Genomic DNA, 19389 nt, shown 5'->3' on the forward strand with positions numbered 1-19389 from the left:
TTTTTAGTACCTAGCTCTTGAAACATTTAGTTTTCGATACTAGGCAGGCATGTGTGGTAATCAGAATACTTTCATCACTAAGTTTTACAAGGCATGTTTCTGTAAAAGCCATGGGTTTATCATTGTGATAATTATTAAGTCTATGAAACGTATTAATAATTTTTGCTTTCTGAATCTCTTGGGATCTCTATAAAGTGTGTGTGTGTGTGTGTCTAATTTGATATATTTTGGAGTTGATTTAGTCCATCATTTCAAGGTTTCTTTCTTTTTCAACTACAGAACGCTTAGCCATTTTTAATAATTATAGATTTATGGAATTAAAATTGACCTACAGAGTAGCATTTTGAAATAACCCGAATCTGCTAGACATTGGTTAAGTATAGGTTGTTCTAATCCTAAAGGTCCTTGATAACTGTGGGATTAAGTTATAGATTTCTTTTAGTATATACATTTGGGAAGGAGGCAGCCAGGGTCATTAGAAGGAAAACTGTCATTGAGGGAAAATTAACATTTGGCTAAAGCCTTACCTTGTGTGCTGTATGATTATTTTATTTTACAGACTCCAGGCATTAGAGCTCGGCCTACAAGACTTCAGTGGTTTTGTGATAGATGTATTGCAAATAATCAGGTTTGTGTTTAATTTCTGGTCTCCCTCACCCAAAACTGTGAGTAGAAAGCAAATGTCCTCCATGTCCTGTGAGCATTTGGGGATTTCATGAGATGTAGCTTTGGTTACCTTTGGTTACCTTGGTGATTTTCCAAATAAGCAATCACTTAATTCTGGTTCCTGAGGTCTACAGAATCCCTAAAAATAATAACATGGGCTCTGAAGATTTCAGCTGGCTTCATTCTGCTTGTTGGTTTGAGCAGGGCTGACGTTGCCTTGGCAGTTGAAACCTGCTTCAGTCGTTAGTGACCAGAGGAAATGCTTGATGGGAGCCCAGTGGAGTTTCTACTTTACTCCAGCCCAGATGCCTCTCACATCGTGCCAAGAAAAAGCCACAGGGAAAGAGGAGTATAAAGTTGGGGTGGAGAATATTCCTGTTAACAGATATAGATGTACTCACTGAGTCCTCCACCCTCAGTATCTTTGAATTTTCCAAAATGCTCCTCCGTGGAGGTTTTCACAACTAGAGAGTCATTCATATGTATTCTTGTCTCCAAAGAATCCTTTAGCTCTTTAGTTTAAAATTGTTTTTAATTGTGATAAAATACATATGGCATCACATTTATCATTTTAATCATTCTTAACATGTATAGTTAGTGGCATTAAGTACAGTTACATTCTTGTGCTCAGTCCTTTAACCTTTGAAGTAAAGTTAGCCTGCCCTTTGGGTAAAGCTGATTTGAAGGATTATTCACCTGTGACTTGTCAACTATAAAATGCATCCTTTATACAATCTAGATCCCTCTGTTAATCTTATTTTTAAGGTTGAAACTCTAGAAAAATTAGTGGAGCTGACACAGAAGCTATTTGAATGTGATAGAGACCAGCTATACTACAGTCTGCTAAAACTATATAGTAAGTAATATGACTCTTTCTCATGTTTGTATTTTGAGACATTTATTCTGTGGAAGGCAGTGCCTGGAAAGGAACATCAGGCCCTGAGGAAGCTCCTGGGGGTTTTCACTTGTGGAGTCTTCCACAGAGGCTCAAGTAGAGGCTAGATTGAATTTATATCACAAAATGTTGTGTTGTTTCACTAGACATCCTACGGTCTTCCCTGACATTCTTACTGCAATAATGAGAAAGTGAGTAAACTCTTCATCAGAGCCACAGAATTTAATGGGAGTTTTTGAGGAGAAACTATTCTTTTTTTCTTTTAATTTAAATTCTTTAGTAAATTTATCAGTCACTTCTATAAGTAATCATTGACATATTCATGTGTCTAGATATTTTTCCAGAAAAATGCATGTTTATATACAGACTCATTGTAAAAAATTCCTTTTCAAAATGTGATTGTATTGTAAGATAGTTTTGACTCAGTTCTATATTACCAACCTTTTTCTGCACTTTATCATCCGCCAGTGACTATATTGAACAGATATATTAGAGTTTACTCAACTTGTCTCCGACTGCTAGACGTGTGACTAGATTTTAGTTTTCCATCTTATAAAACACTACATTAGTCGTCTTTATACCTTAATCTTTGTTCACAACCTTAATTGTTTCCCTAAGCTGAATTTGTATTTGCACTAAGGGTTGAAAGTGACGGTCATTTCTGAAACTTGGGGTCTCTGCTGTTAAGGAGTTGTCTAGTATGTTTATGCAAGTTTACACATCTGGAACTGTGTAGTCTCTTAAGGTATTTTGTGGAGAGAAACGATGGAATAGTCGGTGACCTTTCTTCCTTCCTTTCCTACATAAGATATTTGATCTTGATTTATTCTTCTTTTTCCTTCACCAAACATAGACAGCAGTGAATAAGCTGATTCATTTGTCTTTTTGAACTCGTATTTATCATCATTGGAGGCTTTGTCTTACATCTTGATGGTGTATATTAAATATGCTGGAAATCTTACATTTCATTCGTTGGTTACATTGACATACAGTTCACATGTAATTCTTAAAACTTTTCCCTTGAATGATGATCAGATTCTGGCATCCAACACTGAGGTTGTTGTTGAATGTATAGAATTTTAAAACTTGGGTTTTAGGCATTTAATCCTTAAATAGTAGTTTATAACCTGTATTAAAGTGCTAATTCTCCCCACTCCCCCTGCTTTTTCTTACTTTGAGAGAATTCTTTCTTTCATAAGTTCTAATTTTTTGCAAACTAAAAATACCGAAGTGATACATCTAAATGAGTTTTCAACCTTTAAAGTCATCCCCATAGAAGTCTTTGACTCAGAAATATCTCTGAAGCCCACAGTGCTAGCATTGAGGTAGGCACTGCAGATAGAAAACTGGCGTTCTTCAGAAGAGCTGGACCTGAGCTGGGACTGCCGATCCCTTGGGCTGAAAGAACAGCTGCAAGGACACAGGAGGTGCGTCCAGGGAAGATGAGAGGCGGCCGGCTTTACAGGCTTCTTTCTCCCTCTGGAGCTGACCTTTTGCTATTGTCAGCAAAAGGAAGAAAAGGAAAAACAAGTTTTAAGTTCATCTTAAAATTTCCTTTAGGGATAAGCAGGAACTCTTACCAGTAAACTCTGAGGTTTATTAGCGTTTTCTTTAATCCCTCTGTCTGTTCTGATGGACACCCCCTCCCAGCTCTGTATTTGAGCCAATAGTCTGAGAAGCTCTCCTCTGCTCAGCCGAGGAGCCTCTGAGGGTGAGATAGCATGACAGTGGCCTCTCATGGGACTGGAATCCAGAGGAATCATCATAGGGAAGTGTATACTTTTTAACCCAGCTTCTGTCATGTTATGAATCAATAATGTGGTTGTGGTAACCCTAAACCTTCCCTTTCTGAAAGAAGAAGCAAGCTGTCTCCTCCTGCATGTGCCCCCTGCCCCTTTTTTGCCCTCTAACTTGGACCACTACTTAAATATGTTGAATAATTTATAAAGCACAATTTATTTGAAAAGGAACATGTAGTATGGAATGATATACGAAATGTGGCCCTGTAACACATGAAAAGTCCAGACTGGATTTCTGAGAAAACAGTTTGTTCAGTGTATTGGAATTTTTTATGAACTCATTCTTTTTCATAATATAATTTTAGCCCTTGAAAGGAGTTCATTTTATTATTTCGGAGTATTTGTTAAAGGGCAGTTTTGCTTGTTTTATTTTAAAATAGTACCTTTCACACACATGTACACACTTACTTTGTTGTGAATTACAGCACACTACAGAAACATGCACAAGACAGAGATACATTGCTCCATGGTTCTGTAACACCCAGCCTCCATGGAACTATAATGGAGGTTAAGGAATAAAAATGTAACTCTCTTCATTCCTGTAAATACTAGCTCTACTAAACCAGCTTTCCTTTTCTACTTAATAATATGATGTTCAAAGGTGATCTGTTATAGGAATCTGCCATAATTCAAACTTTAGTTCTCTCCTTTCTAAGGTATTTTGACTTCCCACTGTGATAGTCTTGTGAAATTAGCTCCTAAGCCCTGCAACAAACATTACATGAATGAAACAACTCCCTCACCTGCATATATATTATTATTTTAACATTACTAATAAGGAATATTCTCTTATTTCTAAAGGACAGTTTTTTCTTCTTACAGTTTTATTATATTCAAAACACTTCAGTTTCTTTACATATACAAAGAAGAGAATTTATTCTTTGTATATGTAAAGTACTCTCGCCAAAACTTGAGCTGCCTTACATTCATAATTTTGCAATAAAAGTTCTTTGAATCTATTTTTAAAACCCCAGCATTTAAAACATGAACGCTTATGGGATTTCCCTAGTGGTCCCAGTGGCTGTGACTCCATGCTTCCGCTGCAGGGGACCTGGGTTTGATCTCTATTCAGGGAACTAAGATCCCATGTGCTGCATGGCACAACTGGGAGGAAAAAGAAAACAGGAAAACCGCCCTGAGTGTTTATCCTAAGATGTTATTTATGTGCTATTTTCTTTACTTATGACCATTGACATTTCTTTTTCATGCTGTATAGTCTTCCCTCCTCCATTATCACACACACAACATGAATGTATTCTGAATTACTGAAGGGCCCAGCCAGTACAGTAGTATACAAAGCAAAACGTCAAATGTTGTGTCCACACAATACCTGAGTTAATGTGTCCATGGCCATCCTTCCAAATCACTCTCTCTACATTTGTATCCGTGTATTTTTTTGCATATACACCTATTATTATTTTGATTGTTTAATGCTCTACATGTTTTGTGCGCTGTGTTCTGTAGCTTATTTTGTTAATATGAAATAAATTCATAGGAAAAGATACATGCTTGCTTTTCTCCTTTTAGTTAACCAGTTTTAAGTGCTGGTATCCCTGGAACCTCCTAAGTTGGTCATTAAACATTTTTTTAATGAGTTTATGAACTCTTTGGTATATTTGTGTTTCATTTCCTTGCAGTCATTATTCTTTTTGGTGCCCAAATTGTCCTGTCTTTGGCCACTGGGAACCTCTTTACATCAGCTCCCTGTGTCATTTGACATACTGCATTAGTCTTTGATAGGTCCGTATATTTAGGCCAAGCAGGACCATCCCGGCTTATGTGGCGTAATTCCTGTCCAAACCTTATTTTAGAGAGGAATGATATTTAGAGACCGTAATCTGGTGATTGACACATGGGAAATTTAGAAACTACCCCATCCTGTCAGTAATACATAAAAACTTGCCAATATCTTTATAATTAAAACTCTGAACTCTAGAAATCTTTGTCTCAGTTTAACACTATAGGAACCGTGTGTGAAGTGCCAACTGTTGTTACATGCTAGTCAGATGGCCCCACATTGAAGTCCCACAGCTATGTTCCTGTAAAATTCACTGATAGTGTCAAAAATTCCTTGGTTTTTATAGTTTAAGAGTTCTCAGATCATTTAGTACATCAGTGCTTTTGTTCTTTAAAGAAGGAACCATGAGTTCCAGGAAAGTGATGGAATTACTGAGGCAGTGCCCATTCCCTGGTTACAGCCAAGTCTGTGGGCTGTTTGATTTTTCAGATAACAAGTATGATTGTTGTTGTTTTGGTTAAAGGAATTTAAAGCCCCCGGGGTATATTATGAAAGCCTTAGCCTTTGTGTGTCTTGGTGAGAGCATGGCTACCGATTTTGGCACTGACTAGTTTGGTTGCCTCAAATTTTTGTTCTATATTCTGTAATCCAGGTACATTTCCAAGATAGAAAGTGTGTATATCTCAGTTTCGTGCTGTATATGCTGTCTAGTTCTCATCTGTGTTCTGAAATATTTTCTTGTAAGCTGTTAGTCCATTTGAACAGGTGCCTCTCTGTTGTAGCCTGTTCTACCAAAGTGAATTATCTTCCCATACTCCTTCCAGTCTGAAAGCATGGAACCGCATCCATCTCTTCACTATCCGAAATAATAATTATTAGCTTAAAAAAAGTGCCTAAGCAGTTCTGTCCCCAATGTGTGGAAACTTTCCCTGTGTCCTCCACAGTCCATAGTACCCTTTGGCATGAAACAGAAGTGGTCCACCTTTCCCTTTCTACAGAATTAAAGATTTGGGGGCTTGGGTTTTTGTTTTTATTTAATTAAAGTGTATTTGATAACCTTTATATATATAAAGTTTTATATATTAACATACTTGAAAAATTACTGTTGAATTTTATATTACATGAAAACATCTTAATGAAGGAAAAGCATAATTAGCTTATGAGAATCTTGCTTTGAAAATTGATTGTAAATTTAGTAAGGATTTTATGTTAGGCTAATTTTATTATCAAAGTGTATATAAAATCACTCTGAACTTTAGGTTAATTTCTACTGTTTGGTTCACCTTTTAGTATATTCCGTATGAAACCTTGGGCTGCCATCTATGTATGACTCCTAGGAAATTTTCTACTTGTTTTCTTTTTCTTTACTGGACGTTTCTGATGGAGTGTGAATGTGTTTTGTTTTTGTTCTTTGAGTTTTTTTTACTTTGAAGAGTCCGTTATCAAAAAGCTTATTAGCTTTTCAATTTTAGGGTGGGAGGAAATCTAGGAAAATTTAATGTGTTTTAGTATTTTGATATTTTTGAGAAACAAACATTCTTATGTTTTCTGAAACATTCGTGTCCTGAAACAAACCCTCTTCCTGCAGCTGACCATACACCATTGATATATTTCTTATTCATATTTTCAAAAGGCCACTTTTAAAACAGTATTTCTTTGTAACAGGTGTATTGAACTTAGTGTCATAAGTTTTTTCATATTTTGCTCTAATTTTTCACAGGCAGAAACTTAAATGACTTTCTCTTTTTTCAAAATTCATAGAATGTTTAAAAATGAAGTCTTGATTCTTAAAGTTTTTGCTATTTGTGAAAACTAGGTTATCACACAGAAGAAACTAGATATTTCATTATGAAGGAAATCTGCCAGTTTCTTTCCAATAACCTTCCTCTCCCCCTATAATCTTACTTAAGTCTGTTGACATGAGAAATCTATTACACACTGACAGAAGTTCTTAAGGTCGACAGAAGAGACAGGATTCTCCCTATTGAACTAAGCAAAAAACTTTGTTGATTTGTCGCTTTTGACAAAGCTCATACCTTTGTACGTTTTCAGTCATTGTAGCTGTGTACTGGACTGTGTATGTGCATCCTATCATCTTTCCAGAGTCTACTGCTCGTAGTTGAGAAGTTTTTAATGAAGTGTGGTTTTTCTTTTCTTGTGTTTTAATAGGTAAGGACTTTCTGTGGTTTAAACTTCAAAAGGTACAAAAGGGTGTACAGAGAGAAGTCTTCTCACTTTTGGTCCGCAATACCCTGGTCCTTTCCCTGGAGGCAGTGTTTGGAATACTTGCTTTAGCAGCAAATAAAAAGTTTTCAATATTTTCATGAATTTTGTTTAGTATGTTCATTAGTTTCTATTTATTTTTACAGAAGTAAATGGTGACTGGCAAAAAGCTGATGCTGTCTGGAATAAAATGCAAGAAGAAAATATTATTCCTCGTGAGAAGACATTAAGGTTATTAGCAGAAATCCTTAGGAACAATAATCAAGAGGTTCCATTTGATGTACCCGAGGTAATTTGTTTTTAACTACAAGCATAATAGATTTTGTCGTCGATGTAAATTTAGGTTATAGATTAACCCAGCTTTACATTGAAAATGGTTGCTGTATTTACCACTTTTTCTTTAACTGAATAATTTTATTTTTAAGTTGTGGTATGAGGAAGAAAAAGATTCCCCAACTTCATTACCCTCACCTGTAGAAGTTAATCTCCAGAAAGAGCTGTTGAATGCCTGCCGCACGAGGAGAAACAAAGGTAAACACGTGCCCTGGGGTCTTCGTTTAGATAGCAGCGTGGGATCTAAGCCCAGCAAGTCAGTAGTGATTTAGGAAGAGATGGAATTCTCTGTATATATTAGTTATTTTCTTTCACTTAACAAAGACATTTTGGTACAATTGGGAAAATTTAAATGTCGACTCAGTAGTAGGTAATTAAGGAATCACTCTCATGTTTATATTAGATAGAATAACAGCTTATGATTTATAGATGTCATTGAGTTTTGAGATCAGTAGTGAAGTATTGAGAAATGAAAAAACTGAAGATTTCTGTAATTCATTTTAAAATACTTAAGCTGTAAGCCATAAAATATTTAAGTCAGGAGCCATGTGTTTAAAGGTTAAACAGATCAGGAAACATGTTGCTTATTAGATGTAGGCAATGAGTATATGGCAGGGGTCATTATACTATTCCTTATATTTTTCTGTACACTTGAAATTTTTCATAATGAAAACTAAAATAGATGTTATTTTATCAAAATTGCACTTTGAAAATAACGTGATCATAAATTTTTTGGCAAATGTATTTGTTACATGTTTTGATTTTATGTGAAAGCAAAAAACGGTTAGGACTTCACGCTTCATACAGTATCTCTGCTTAACATCTCAAGGTTGTAGGCTGGATATGAGACCCGTTTCTTGCTCTTCCCTTTTTTCAGTGGTAATATTTCCAGAAGGTGTGCCTACCTCTCTTAAGACTACTTTAAAATTTCTATGACTATCTTGAACCCTCTGTTACAAGCTTGCCTTTCACATTCTAGATGTTTTCATTTAGACTTCATCATACTCTTCCCAGATCATGCACTACTTCCATTTTCTTCACTTAAGTTTTCTCTGTAGAATGCTTCTGTTATCTCTAATTTCTCCAGTTTTTATCTAGATTTCCAAGTATGCTTTATGATAATTTAACCATTATGCAGCAGATTTGTTTTCATTCTAGTATTGACAGTTTTGAGTTCTCTTCCATAGAAAGCCATCAGTTTAGAAATTTATAGAACCTCTTAACTTTTTTTCTTCCCAAGAGGGTATTAAATTTTTTATTGAATACACGTGATAATAGATGATACACAAGCTTCATTCCCATCTATAACTGTATCGGTACCATAATTCAATTTAAATATATTGCATAGGATATGCCAACAATCATTAATAACCAAAAAAGAACTCCATGACTTGGCAAGGGTGACCCTTTTAACGGTGAACTCCAGGTCACAACAAAATAACTGTCAGTTCAACTACACCAAGGTTCTGAAGACAATAGCTTCTCCACCAAAGCAGGTTGTAAATAAATTTCAAATGGAACCTGACATCACCCTGAAGGAATTCTAACTTCACACTGTTGGAGTAGTTTACCAAAATGGCTTCAGAGTAGACTAACTTTACACAGCACCTTAAAAAAAAAAGACGTTTATTCAGCATCATGAACAGACTATTGCATTTAGCAATCAACAGCATGGGTGGGAAAAAAAAAAATCTACATTAAAAACCCTTTGTTGGAATGCTTTATACTTTCCACAAAACAGAAACTAAAATAACCTGTTACACAATTAGTCACAAGTACAGTTCTCAAGTTTTTTGCCCATACACATGAGTATTGTCTAAAACATGTCTTCTTTGTAGCAGCTAGGCCCTGCCACCACCGTGCTTGGCTGAGTTCACAAATCTGTTGTAACCTGTAGCTTCCCTGTCACTTTTCTGGCTCTCCTCTCCTGCTAAGCCTTGTTTTCTGGCAGTAATTAGAACCTTCTGCCACTGCCATAGCTACTGCTGCTGCTGGAGCCACCATAGCCACCTTGATTTTGTGGTTTGGCAAAGTATTGGCCTCCACCACCATACGGGCCAGAACTTCTGCCTCCAAAATTTCCTCCTTTCATGGGTCCTAAATGTAAAGATTGTTGTAATTGCCAAAATCACTGTAGCTTCCGCCACCTCCAAAATTGCTTCCATCATTACCAAATCCATTATAACCATCCCCACTGCCACCATATCTGCCACCACGATGGCTGCACCAAAGCCACCTTGACCACTGAGGTTTCCTCCACGACCTCCACCAAAGTTTCCAGAACCACTTCGACCTCTCTGGCTGGATGAAGCACTAGCCATGTCTTGGTTAGAGAGGGCTCACTTCACAGTAGTGGCCATTCACAGTGTGTATTTCTGAATGACCATCTTATCTACGGAGTCATGGTCATCAAAGGTTACAAAAGCAAAGCCTCTCTTTTTGCCACTGCCTCAGTCAGTCACGATTTCAGTCATTTCAGTTTTCCCATACCGTTCAAAATAACCCCTCAGGTGATGTTCTTCAGTGTCCTCTTTAATGCCACCAACAAAAATCTTTTTCACAGTTTAGTGGGCACCAGGTCTTTGAGAATCTTCTCTTGAGACGGCCCTCTGGTTCCACAACTCTTCCGTCCACCTTGTGTGGCCTTGCATTCCTGGCCACATCCACCTCCCACCGTGGCGTATGTGACAAACCCAAAGCTTCTGGAGCACTTGGTGTTTGGATCCCTCATTACCACAATCTGTGAGCGTTCCCCATTGCTCAGAATGGCTCCCCAGACTCTCATCAGTTGTTTCAAAGCTCAGTCCTCCAACGAAGAGCTTCCATAGCTGTTCGGGCTCTTTGGGAGACTCTGACTTAGACATGATGGCAGTGGAGAGGGGGAGACTTCAATGATGCTTTCGGGGCGGCGTCCATGGGCAGAAAGGAGGAACATAACGAACATATCTCACTCTTAATTTCTTAACTAGAAATTTTGTGACAGGTTTTGTGACACAGATATACAGTGTCTGAAGTAGGAATTAAGCTAAACTTTTAAGCTTTCTCAATCCTGCAGAATAACTTTATTCTTTCTGAGTTACTTTCTTTGGCTGCATATTCAGTCTAATACATCCTTGAGTCTTTTGCCATGTATCTCTTAAACCTAAAGTTCATTATTATCGATACTGTTTAAATATTCTAATAGAATTTTGATTTAACTGAAATGAATGTACATTTAGTGTATACTTCCTATTTTAAGATTCCAAAACTCCATATATTGCCTTTTTTTAGTTGTTTTTATTTAAGTAAAAACATCTAACCAGTTAACTAAATATAATGCATTATAAATATAAAGATATACCCCTGCTTTAGTTTTAATATACCATATGCATTTATCTAGTTGGTTTCATTCTGTTAATTCAAGAGGTTTTAGTTACTTTTGTATAGAAATGCTTGGCAAAATGTACTTTGAAAACTGAATTCAAGACTACAATTTTAGAAAACAACTAGTAAGCTTTTCTGTATTACATTGTTGATCTTAAGTACTCAGACTGTACTTACTGTAAATTTTCACTTAGCAAAGTAGTGAACCTATTGTAGCCAGTAATTACAATACATCATAATTTCTAAGCTACCTTTAAAGAAAAATATATGCATTATATACTGAATGATAAAGTCTGTCTTTTCTTAGTTAAGATGCAAATATTAGTGTCATATCTTTTTCTCTTGTTTTCTCAGAATTTAACTTGAAAGGTTAAGGTTTTGGTATTGTCTCTTCAGTTTAATTGAAGGGTTAGTTCATGCTCCCATAACTTGTAAACACAAGCATAATTTCTGCTTGGGCTTTCTTTTTTTTTTTTCCTGCTTGTTAAGAAATGTCTAAAGTAGCACAGAATATTCTTCTGAGCTTTAATATCATGTTCATTCCTAGTTATGTGTTCTGTATTTCTTTACATGGAGCTTTATATCCATAAAAGGTCTTGAGTGATAGTTCCGTTATGCCCCACCTTTTTTGTGACTTGTTTATACACAACAGAGTGTGGATTATAGTTTCAGTTGGGTGTTTATAGCCAGGCAATTTTATTTCAGAAAAGTAAGTGACTGAAAAGTGTAGTTACTTCTCTTTTGGTAACATCTTTTCATTCACTGACAGTTATTGTGAACAAGTGAAATAAAACTGTTAATCAGTCAAACAAATGTTGCTTAGTTTACTTGTTAGATATCTGTATATTTGAAAATTGTATGTTTTTGTATAAGTCCTGTCGTAGCCAAATAATTTGATCTCCTAATTTTAGAATTATAGGCTATATTCACTTTAATGCTATTGTGTTGAAATGTTAACCGTAGTAACCACCCACTTATAGATTAAAGATTGCTTTAAAGTGAATCTTTTGCTCCCCTCAATCTAAATTATACCCCTGGTTTATTTGGACTTTAACACACATTTTACAGTTTATTTTGAAACTGGGATCTTTTGACAAACAAATTCAGAAGAGCTGTGTTCTGTTTTTACTGCCATGAAAATAATTTATTGACTTTAGAGAGCTAGTATGAAAAAATCATTGTAAAAGGAAGCCCTTTGTATTACCATCCACTGGAATTAAGTAGTAGTTTCCAAAACTGTCCCTTACTTTTTTAAAGATTGGAACAGTGATACCATCTGCTTATTTGGTCAGTATGTATCTCTTAGAGTGGTGTACTGGGTGAGTATTAAAAGAAGCAGAAATAGGGAGTTTGGGGCTTTGCTTCAGGGCTTTCCCCCTCCTTTTTGCCATTTCAGAATAATGTCATCTCATTTTTTGTTTTCCTTCATAGATGCATTTAATATTTTCCTGACAGCAAAAAAGCAAAACATTGTGTTTGACAATGAAGCTTATGCCAGGCTTATAAACTTACTTTTGATGAAGGATAATTCTACGCAAGCAATGCAAGTGAAAGATTTGTAAGTATCAGTTCATTTATTAAACTTCACACTCAAAAAAGAAAAACCTATAATTAGGATTTTTCTAATGTATTATAGTAACAGTTGCTTAATTGTCTTCAACTACCCATAGGAATTATATAAATGGTTTTTTAATTTTAAGGGGGTTTTTAAACTACAAAAGATAGAACTTTTATTTGTCCTGCACACTGCAGTTTATTTTATTTTTACCGTATAGAACCTCGCAACTCATGTATGCTATTCATATACAGAAAAGTAGTTTGGTTTTTCTGGGAGGAGGGTTCTGTTTTGTTTTATAGGTATCTGTTTTATTTCTTGTTCAGCAGCTCGATCTGTGTACCTTTTATGGTGGAAGCAGCCTAATATATGAAGGCATCAAGGGTTTTGAACTTACGCAAGGCTTTGAATTGTACTTGAAAGCCCTTTGGAAAATTTGTTCCTATTTCTGAACCTCAGTTTTTCTTCTCTGTAATGAAATGATAATAAATCTTACATTAATTCTTCTAGGCATTGAAAGACATAGGGTGAAGTAGGAAAAAATATATGGTACTCAGCACATTTTAAATACCTTTTCTCTGTCCCTTCTTGTTTTGTAACCTGTTTTGTGGTGTGTAAGTGGTAATGGTTTTGTCTCTCTGGCTAGTTCCTTAGAGTAAAATACTTTTTAAATCAGAAAAGTAAAGCTTTCTTCCCTGATGTGTTAGTTAACTGACTCAGTTGTCTTATTCCCAAGGAATTAACTTCAGAAATTAAGTAAATAATGAGGAAGGGCCTAGAAAGGAGTGGATCAAGGTTACCTGCTCTGGTATGTAGACCTGTCCTGTTAATGAGTCAATAGCTTTATTTTTCAATGGCAAAAGTCAGTGTGTTCCTAGTATATTGCAAGTTTTGAAATGATGTTTCCTGGCTAATTTTTGGCCTTCAAAATCTTTAAGTTGCAGCACTTTTGGAATATTAGAATCCTGAATAGAAGACGGATGTTTGCCATTCTTGGAGTTCACTGGAAAACCTGATGTTAATATTAGTGTTATGTTAAAGTTAGGCACCATAGGGCCATATTTACTGTTTATGTTTTGATATTCTATTTTGAAAAATATGTTGTGTGTGATTGTACTTGTGTATGGAAATACATCTATATCTCTGTATATATACACATGCCATGTGTATATATATACATTCATAATATGTACATATAAGTGCTACGTATGTGGATATACCCATGCATCATATTTATCTATGATCTTGAGTCATTTGTATATTTGATATTGAACAGCCACACTAAGACTTAAGGTTAGATTCTTAATGCATTATGTCTCATTTGTGTGTTTACTCAGTTGCTGTTAGTAATTAAATTATCTATCTCAGGAATACTCAGTGTATCCTCAATTAGTGACTTGAAAAATTTGACATTGAACAGCATCCTGTCATCTACAACCATTGAAGTCATCCAGGAGGTGCAGATTTTTTCCAAAAGTTACTGTTCTCAAAAAAGTATTGACTAAACACTATGCTTAATTATCAAAGGTATTTTTGAGGCAACAGGGATTTGGGAGGAAGGGACAGCAGGAAAAAAAGGGGGACATTTTGTGTTGAGAATTGGATATTGAGAGTTTTGAGTTGAGATTATCTGAGGAGATGGAAACAAAGAAAACTTTTTCAAAAGTCTTATAATCGTGAGGTTGGCCACAAAGACCTCTGAAATACTTCCTCAAAGCACAGATTATATAATTCTTTCATTGTAACTTGGCTGCTTCTTGAACGGTGAACCTCACATTCTGGTAGCACAGGTTCCTCTCCGCCCACCCCAGAAGTTCTGACTCGCCTGATCTAGGGTAGGGCCCAAGAATCTGCATTTTACTAGACATCGCAGCTGATTCAAGAATCTTGTGTCTTAAACATTTTGATCACATACCATTCTCAGTGAGCTGCACTACTGTATGATATGTAAATATATTATAAAACATAGTCCAAAAATAGAAATTTTTCAGAGGATAAGATTTAAAAGTAGACACAAGCCTTTTCTTGCATCGCCTAGAGCATTCTCACAGTGTGCATACTCTTACTGAAGTCCCCTGGTCTAGAATCGTTTTTCAGATTGTATTTGTAACCAGTTAGTAGATGATGAATTTTATTCAATGGGGCAGAATCAACATCTTTTTTAATGAATAGAAAACACCAAAGCACTCCATGTAGTAAAGATATTTTGTGAACATTTGCTCTCTGTTATATGTGTGTAGTATATTAGTGTGCTGGTTTGTGGTGTAACACATCATTTTTTTACCATGTCTGACTGAGAATCTCCATCAAACAAGTGTGAAAGCTGTTGACCTAGAAGGTGGTCATAAGCACATCCCATCTATTTCCACTTACGTCCACAGCCTGTAAAATGTAGGCTTATCTTCTTTCCTCCCGTCCCTCTCTGCATCTTCACGAACCCTTGCTGTACTACTGAGGTCACTTTCATCTTTGCTGTGTTACCGTTTGGGGAGTGTTTTGTAGATGGCTTCCCCATGTAGTTGTGTGAGCAAAAGAGAATCCTAGGTGCAAAGCTTTCGAATGCCCAGAGGCACTTAATCTAGGAATCTGCGCACATCCTTTTCCTTGAACCAATAAAATGTTGTATCTAACTATGAATAATTGTAAGGATTGTATCTTGGGTTAGATCTGCATTGGGTAGTTTTGAAAATACCTCTGGACTGGGAATTCAGAAGTGGAAGTTAGAGTTCCAGTTCTTTGTTACCAAAGGAATGTCCTGTAACTTCCCTCCATTGGTTTCCTGGTTTATTACCAACATTCCACTAGGTCATCTTTTCCACTTCCAGCTCTGCATCAGTGATCAGAATGAAACAGAATTGTTGCTTTTTTTTTTTAGAGCCATCATTACTTTAATATGGTCTGGCCAAATGAGCTACTGTAGCAAGTGGCTGTACCCCTAGTATTTTTCTGGCACTATTACTCTCACATTACTCCATAAATAGCAGTCTCTTATAGTTCCCTACATGATGCCACTTGTTCATTCTTAAGAACGGTTGTTTCCCCGTTGAACTAATGCAGTCATTGTTTTTGCTATACCTTTGCTGTCTCTAATGTGTTACAGATTCACTTGACTACTTACTAATGAGATTTCTTCAGTTTTATTAAGAAGGTTATTTAACCTTCCCAACAAGTAATGAAACCTCAAAAGTAACAGATGCCTTTAAAATTTTTGAAAGAATGATGTTCTTTCATTTTTAGTTAGAAATACATTTCTTCGTGTTCCAAAAAAAAATTTAGGTATAGTGAATTTTTTCAGAGGAGGGGAACTACTTATTCATAAATCAGTAAGGGTTATATAAACTGTTATTTTAAATCTTTGTTAACACTGAACTGTATAGTTATGAAATTTGAGAATCATGTGGTGATAGCTCTGCTTTATCTTTGGAGAATAGCACTTTATTTTCTTTTGTTCCTACTAGCTTATTTATTCTGTCTAAAAATAATGTTAAATCAATCACTGATGCTTTTTACTGGATTGGCCAGTTTTTGTTATCCAAAGTAAGATAAATTCTGATCACTGCCTAATGCCCCACGTGCATGTTATGTAAGTACAATCCATAGACCAGTCATTGCTTTGAAATCTCTAAGATGAAACTTTCCCTATAATATTATCTTCTTTGGTTAAGACAGATTAACTTTTGCAGTTGATTGTGAGTTAAAAGATTGATACCCTTTTCTCTCTGTGATTTTTTTTCCTTTATTTTGGCAGCTCTAAAAATTAAAATATCTATAGTTCTGTGCTGTCCAATCCAGTAGCCACTAGCTATAACTGCCCACTTAAATTTAAATTACTGAAATTAAATATAATTAAAGTTTCCATTTCTCCACCACAGTAGCCAGGTAGCCACATGTTACTTGTGGCTACCCTATTGGGTGACATGAATAAGAAATATTCTCATCATCACAGTAAGTTTGATCTGACATCTCTACTAGATTTTTTTTCCGAAAGGAAAGATCATAATTAAGAATCAGAAGTAAACTTCTCTTATTTTGTTCTATTAGTGAATCCGTTGCAAAGTTATCAGTATGCTTTGTAGTTTTCTCCCTTTGTCAGTTTGAAACATTTTGGTTGTGATTGGTCAGTTTCTATATGTAAAACGTGTATGTATTCAGCATATAATAGACCTGGGGAGAGTTTTCTTCCTGTTTATCCCCAATTTCAAATTTGTATTGAATACATACCTTCTTGAGATAGGAAGAAATTATTAAAAGAAAAATATTCTGTGTTTTGAGATTTTCAAAAGGTTTGACATCAAGTGGTGTCAGAAGTTTTGTTACCTTGTGGTTTTAATGAATTTTAGTTAATATTTTCACGTAAGTATCGTATAATACATGTAATAATGTTGGCATAAGAAGTGAGGTTAATTTTAATAGTGTCTCCTTGTTTATTTAATCGTGCTAGAGATTGAGAACGTAAATCCTTTATTGTCTGCAGTTTATAGTCTCATGCACGAGTTGTTGACTTAAGAGCTTTGACAGATGGGACAAAGGAAACAAGTCGAACTGAGCAGTGGGTGCTTTGGTGGGATTAAGAGGATCGTCGGGGGAATAAGAAAATCCTGCACCCGGGAACTGCAGGGGGGATCCCCAGAGGCTGGAAGTGACTGAGAGGATGGGCACATCACGGTGTTCTGGAGGATTTTCTTGGGATTGATGAGAATAATTTAGCAGTGACCCTGCTTTTCTCGCAATCTGCTCAGCTTAGATGTTCGTGTCGGCAGGCCAAGGTTGTTAGCAGCCAGACCATCACTGAGCTTGAGAAGGCAAATGGCAGCAATTGCTTTTGCTCCTTCTGACCTTTGGAGATTTCCTGATCAGGAGATGAACCCCAGGGGCATTAAGGAAGCTGAAATTTCAATACAGGTGATACACACACTGTGTAGCAAACAGATCATCTCTGGCTAGGGTTTTTTTTTCCTTCTTTTTATTAAATCATGTAGGTTTTAGTCATAAGTAAAGCAAGTTTTTGCCCTTGAGTTTTAAAAAGTTGGGGGATTTCAAATTTAAGGCTGGGACAAGATTATGTGAAATCTTACATTTTACTGTAACCGTGGTTTTAGTTCTGCAGTAGGTTCACCTTTAAAAACTATGTATCTAGATGACAGAAATTTGAAAATTAATCAACTGAATGAGATGGTGCTAATAATACGCTTTAGTTTATATTTAAAATATAAAGTGCTGAAAATAAATGTTCATTTTTGTTGCCGAAAGACTAGTTTTACATGTTATAAATTACGGTGAGTGTCGGAAAAAAAGGAAAAAGTATCCCGCTTAGGATACAGTAGAACAATGCAGGGCATGCAGTTATTTTAGTCATCTAATATGTCAGCATTCAAGAATCTGAACCGATTGTTTAAAAAAAATCTTGTACTTTGTTTCTTTTGTTGCTCATTTCCAACTTTGTCATCTGTCAGAATGCAAAAAAAAATTATCCTTCTATAACCATTGACAGGATAACACAAAAGCTGTCTCCAGGTCGATATTTTGCAGCAATATTTTTAACATACGAACAGTAGTTTTTATAATTTCACCTTGGTGCTCAACCATTTATTATCGTATCAGAAGCATGTCAGTAATTCCTTTCTAAATGTCTGCTTCTTTTAGCGCTGAGACCCACATCAAGGGCTTCACACTGAACGATGCTGCCAACAGCCTCCTCATCATAACGCAAGTTAGGCGGGATTATTTGAAAGGTATGTCACAATGCTTGACCTTTACGTCACATTAATGCCTCTGCAGATTTTTCTTGTAACGCCCTTCGAATACTTGGATAAAGGAGTCCATTTAGCAAATTACCTGCTTATCAAGAGCCTTTTGTGGTAGCTGAGAGACGTAAATTACTGTACATGCATTTATAATACAGCTTGAATGTGAATGTACTTGTCATTTGACCACTTAGTCCAGTTTCCATTCCATTTAACACAAGATGGGTTTTCTTAAGATGAATCACAGCTCTTCAGACATGCAAAATTTGTGTTCCAGAACGAGAGAAAGTACAGGCTTTCAAGTGCGTTAAAATTCACAGCACAAGTCATTTTTTGCTTTGGAAATTAACATACTTTAGAGCATCTGAAACAATTCCCAGCAGTTGTTTCTTGCATATTGTGTTGGTTGTGTGTGAGATAGCAAATGAGTTAAATTGAGTGTTAAATGTGTGGGATTGTGCACCAAATGATTATAATATTGATTTTTAAAACTTAATCTAATACTTTTTTAATAGTTCATAATACCAACAGCAGTAAGATACCATGTTTATTTGGAGTTTGGAGTTTTTAAATGAATATTAAGAGGATAACACCAGAGAAATTGGAGATGACTTTGGGGAGGATTGGGACATGGGGCCATTTGCTTGGCAGAGGCTATTTATGGGTTTGCAAAGGGATGGATATGGATGGGATGGGCTTATGAATGAGCTCCCAAGGGGGAAAAATGATGATTCTCTTAATTTAGATAAGCATCTGTTCATATTTAATTTTATGTTTGAATTTTAGCCAAAAACCACAGTTTTTGCCGATGTAGCAAAACCTACTTAGGAACTCTTTAAGGAAGGTTGAAACAGCTTTTTAACTGTTGAATATATATATTACCTAGTTTTCTCTTCAGTCTGTGAGAATGGTGTTATTCTTCACTTGCATGCTTATAATAGAATTTCACATCTCTGAAAGTTGCTGTCTAATTGTGCAGCTTTAATGTTACCTGTAATGCCTAGATGTATTAGACTATATAGATGTCTTCCTAATTAGTGAGGACTGAGTATGTAAGCGATGATTTCTGCCTT

The 19389-nt window shown here is 35.8% G+C and overlaps 1 protein-coding gene and 1 pseudogene across 1 annotated transcript in view; one reads left to right on the forward strand and one right to left on the reverse strand.

Moving 5' to 3' along the window:
• Positions 1–19389, forward strand: part of LRPPRC (leucine rich pentatricopeptide repeat containing) — a 99428-nt gene that overhangs the window by 66473 nt on the left and 13566 nt on the right. Inside the window, exons 26-31 of the mRNA XM_070379656.1 lie at positions 560–628; positions 1432–1522; positions 7468–7610; positions 7747–7852; positions 12449–12575; positions 18216–18304. Of these exons, the coding sequence (XP_070235757.1) occupies positions 560–628; positions 1432–1522; positions 7468–7610; positions 7747–7852; positions 12449–12575; positions 18216–18304 (625 nt within the window). The remainder of the gene's footprint in view (positions 1–559; positions 629–1431; positions 1523–7467; positions 7611–7746; positions 7853–12448; positions 12576–18215; positions 18305–19389) is intronic.
• Positions 9040–10774, reverse strand: LOC102285455 (heterogeneous nuclear ribonucleoprotein A1-like; annotated as a pseudogene).

This window comes from Bos mutus, chromosome 11, assembly GCF_027580195.1.
Source record: "Bos mutus isolate GX-2022 chromosome 11, NWIPB_WYAK_1.1, whole genome shotgun sequence".
Taxonomy (NCBI): Eukaryota; Metazoa; Chordata; class Mammalia; order Artiodactyla; family Bovidae; genus Bos; species Bos mutus.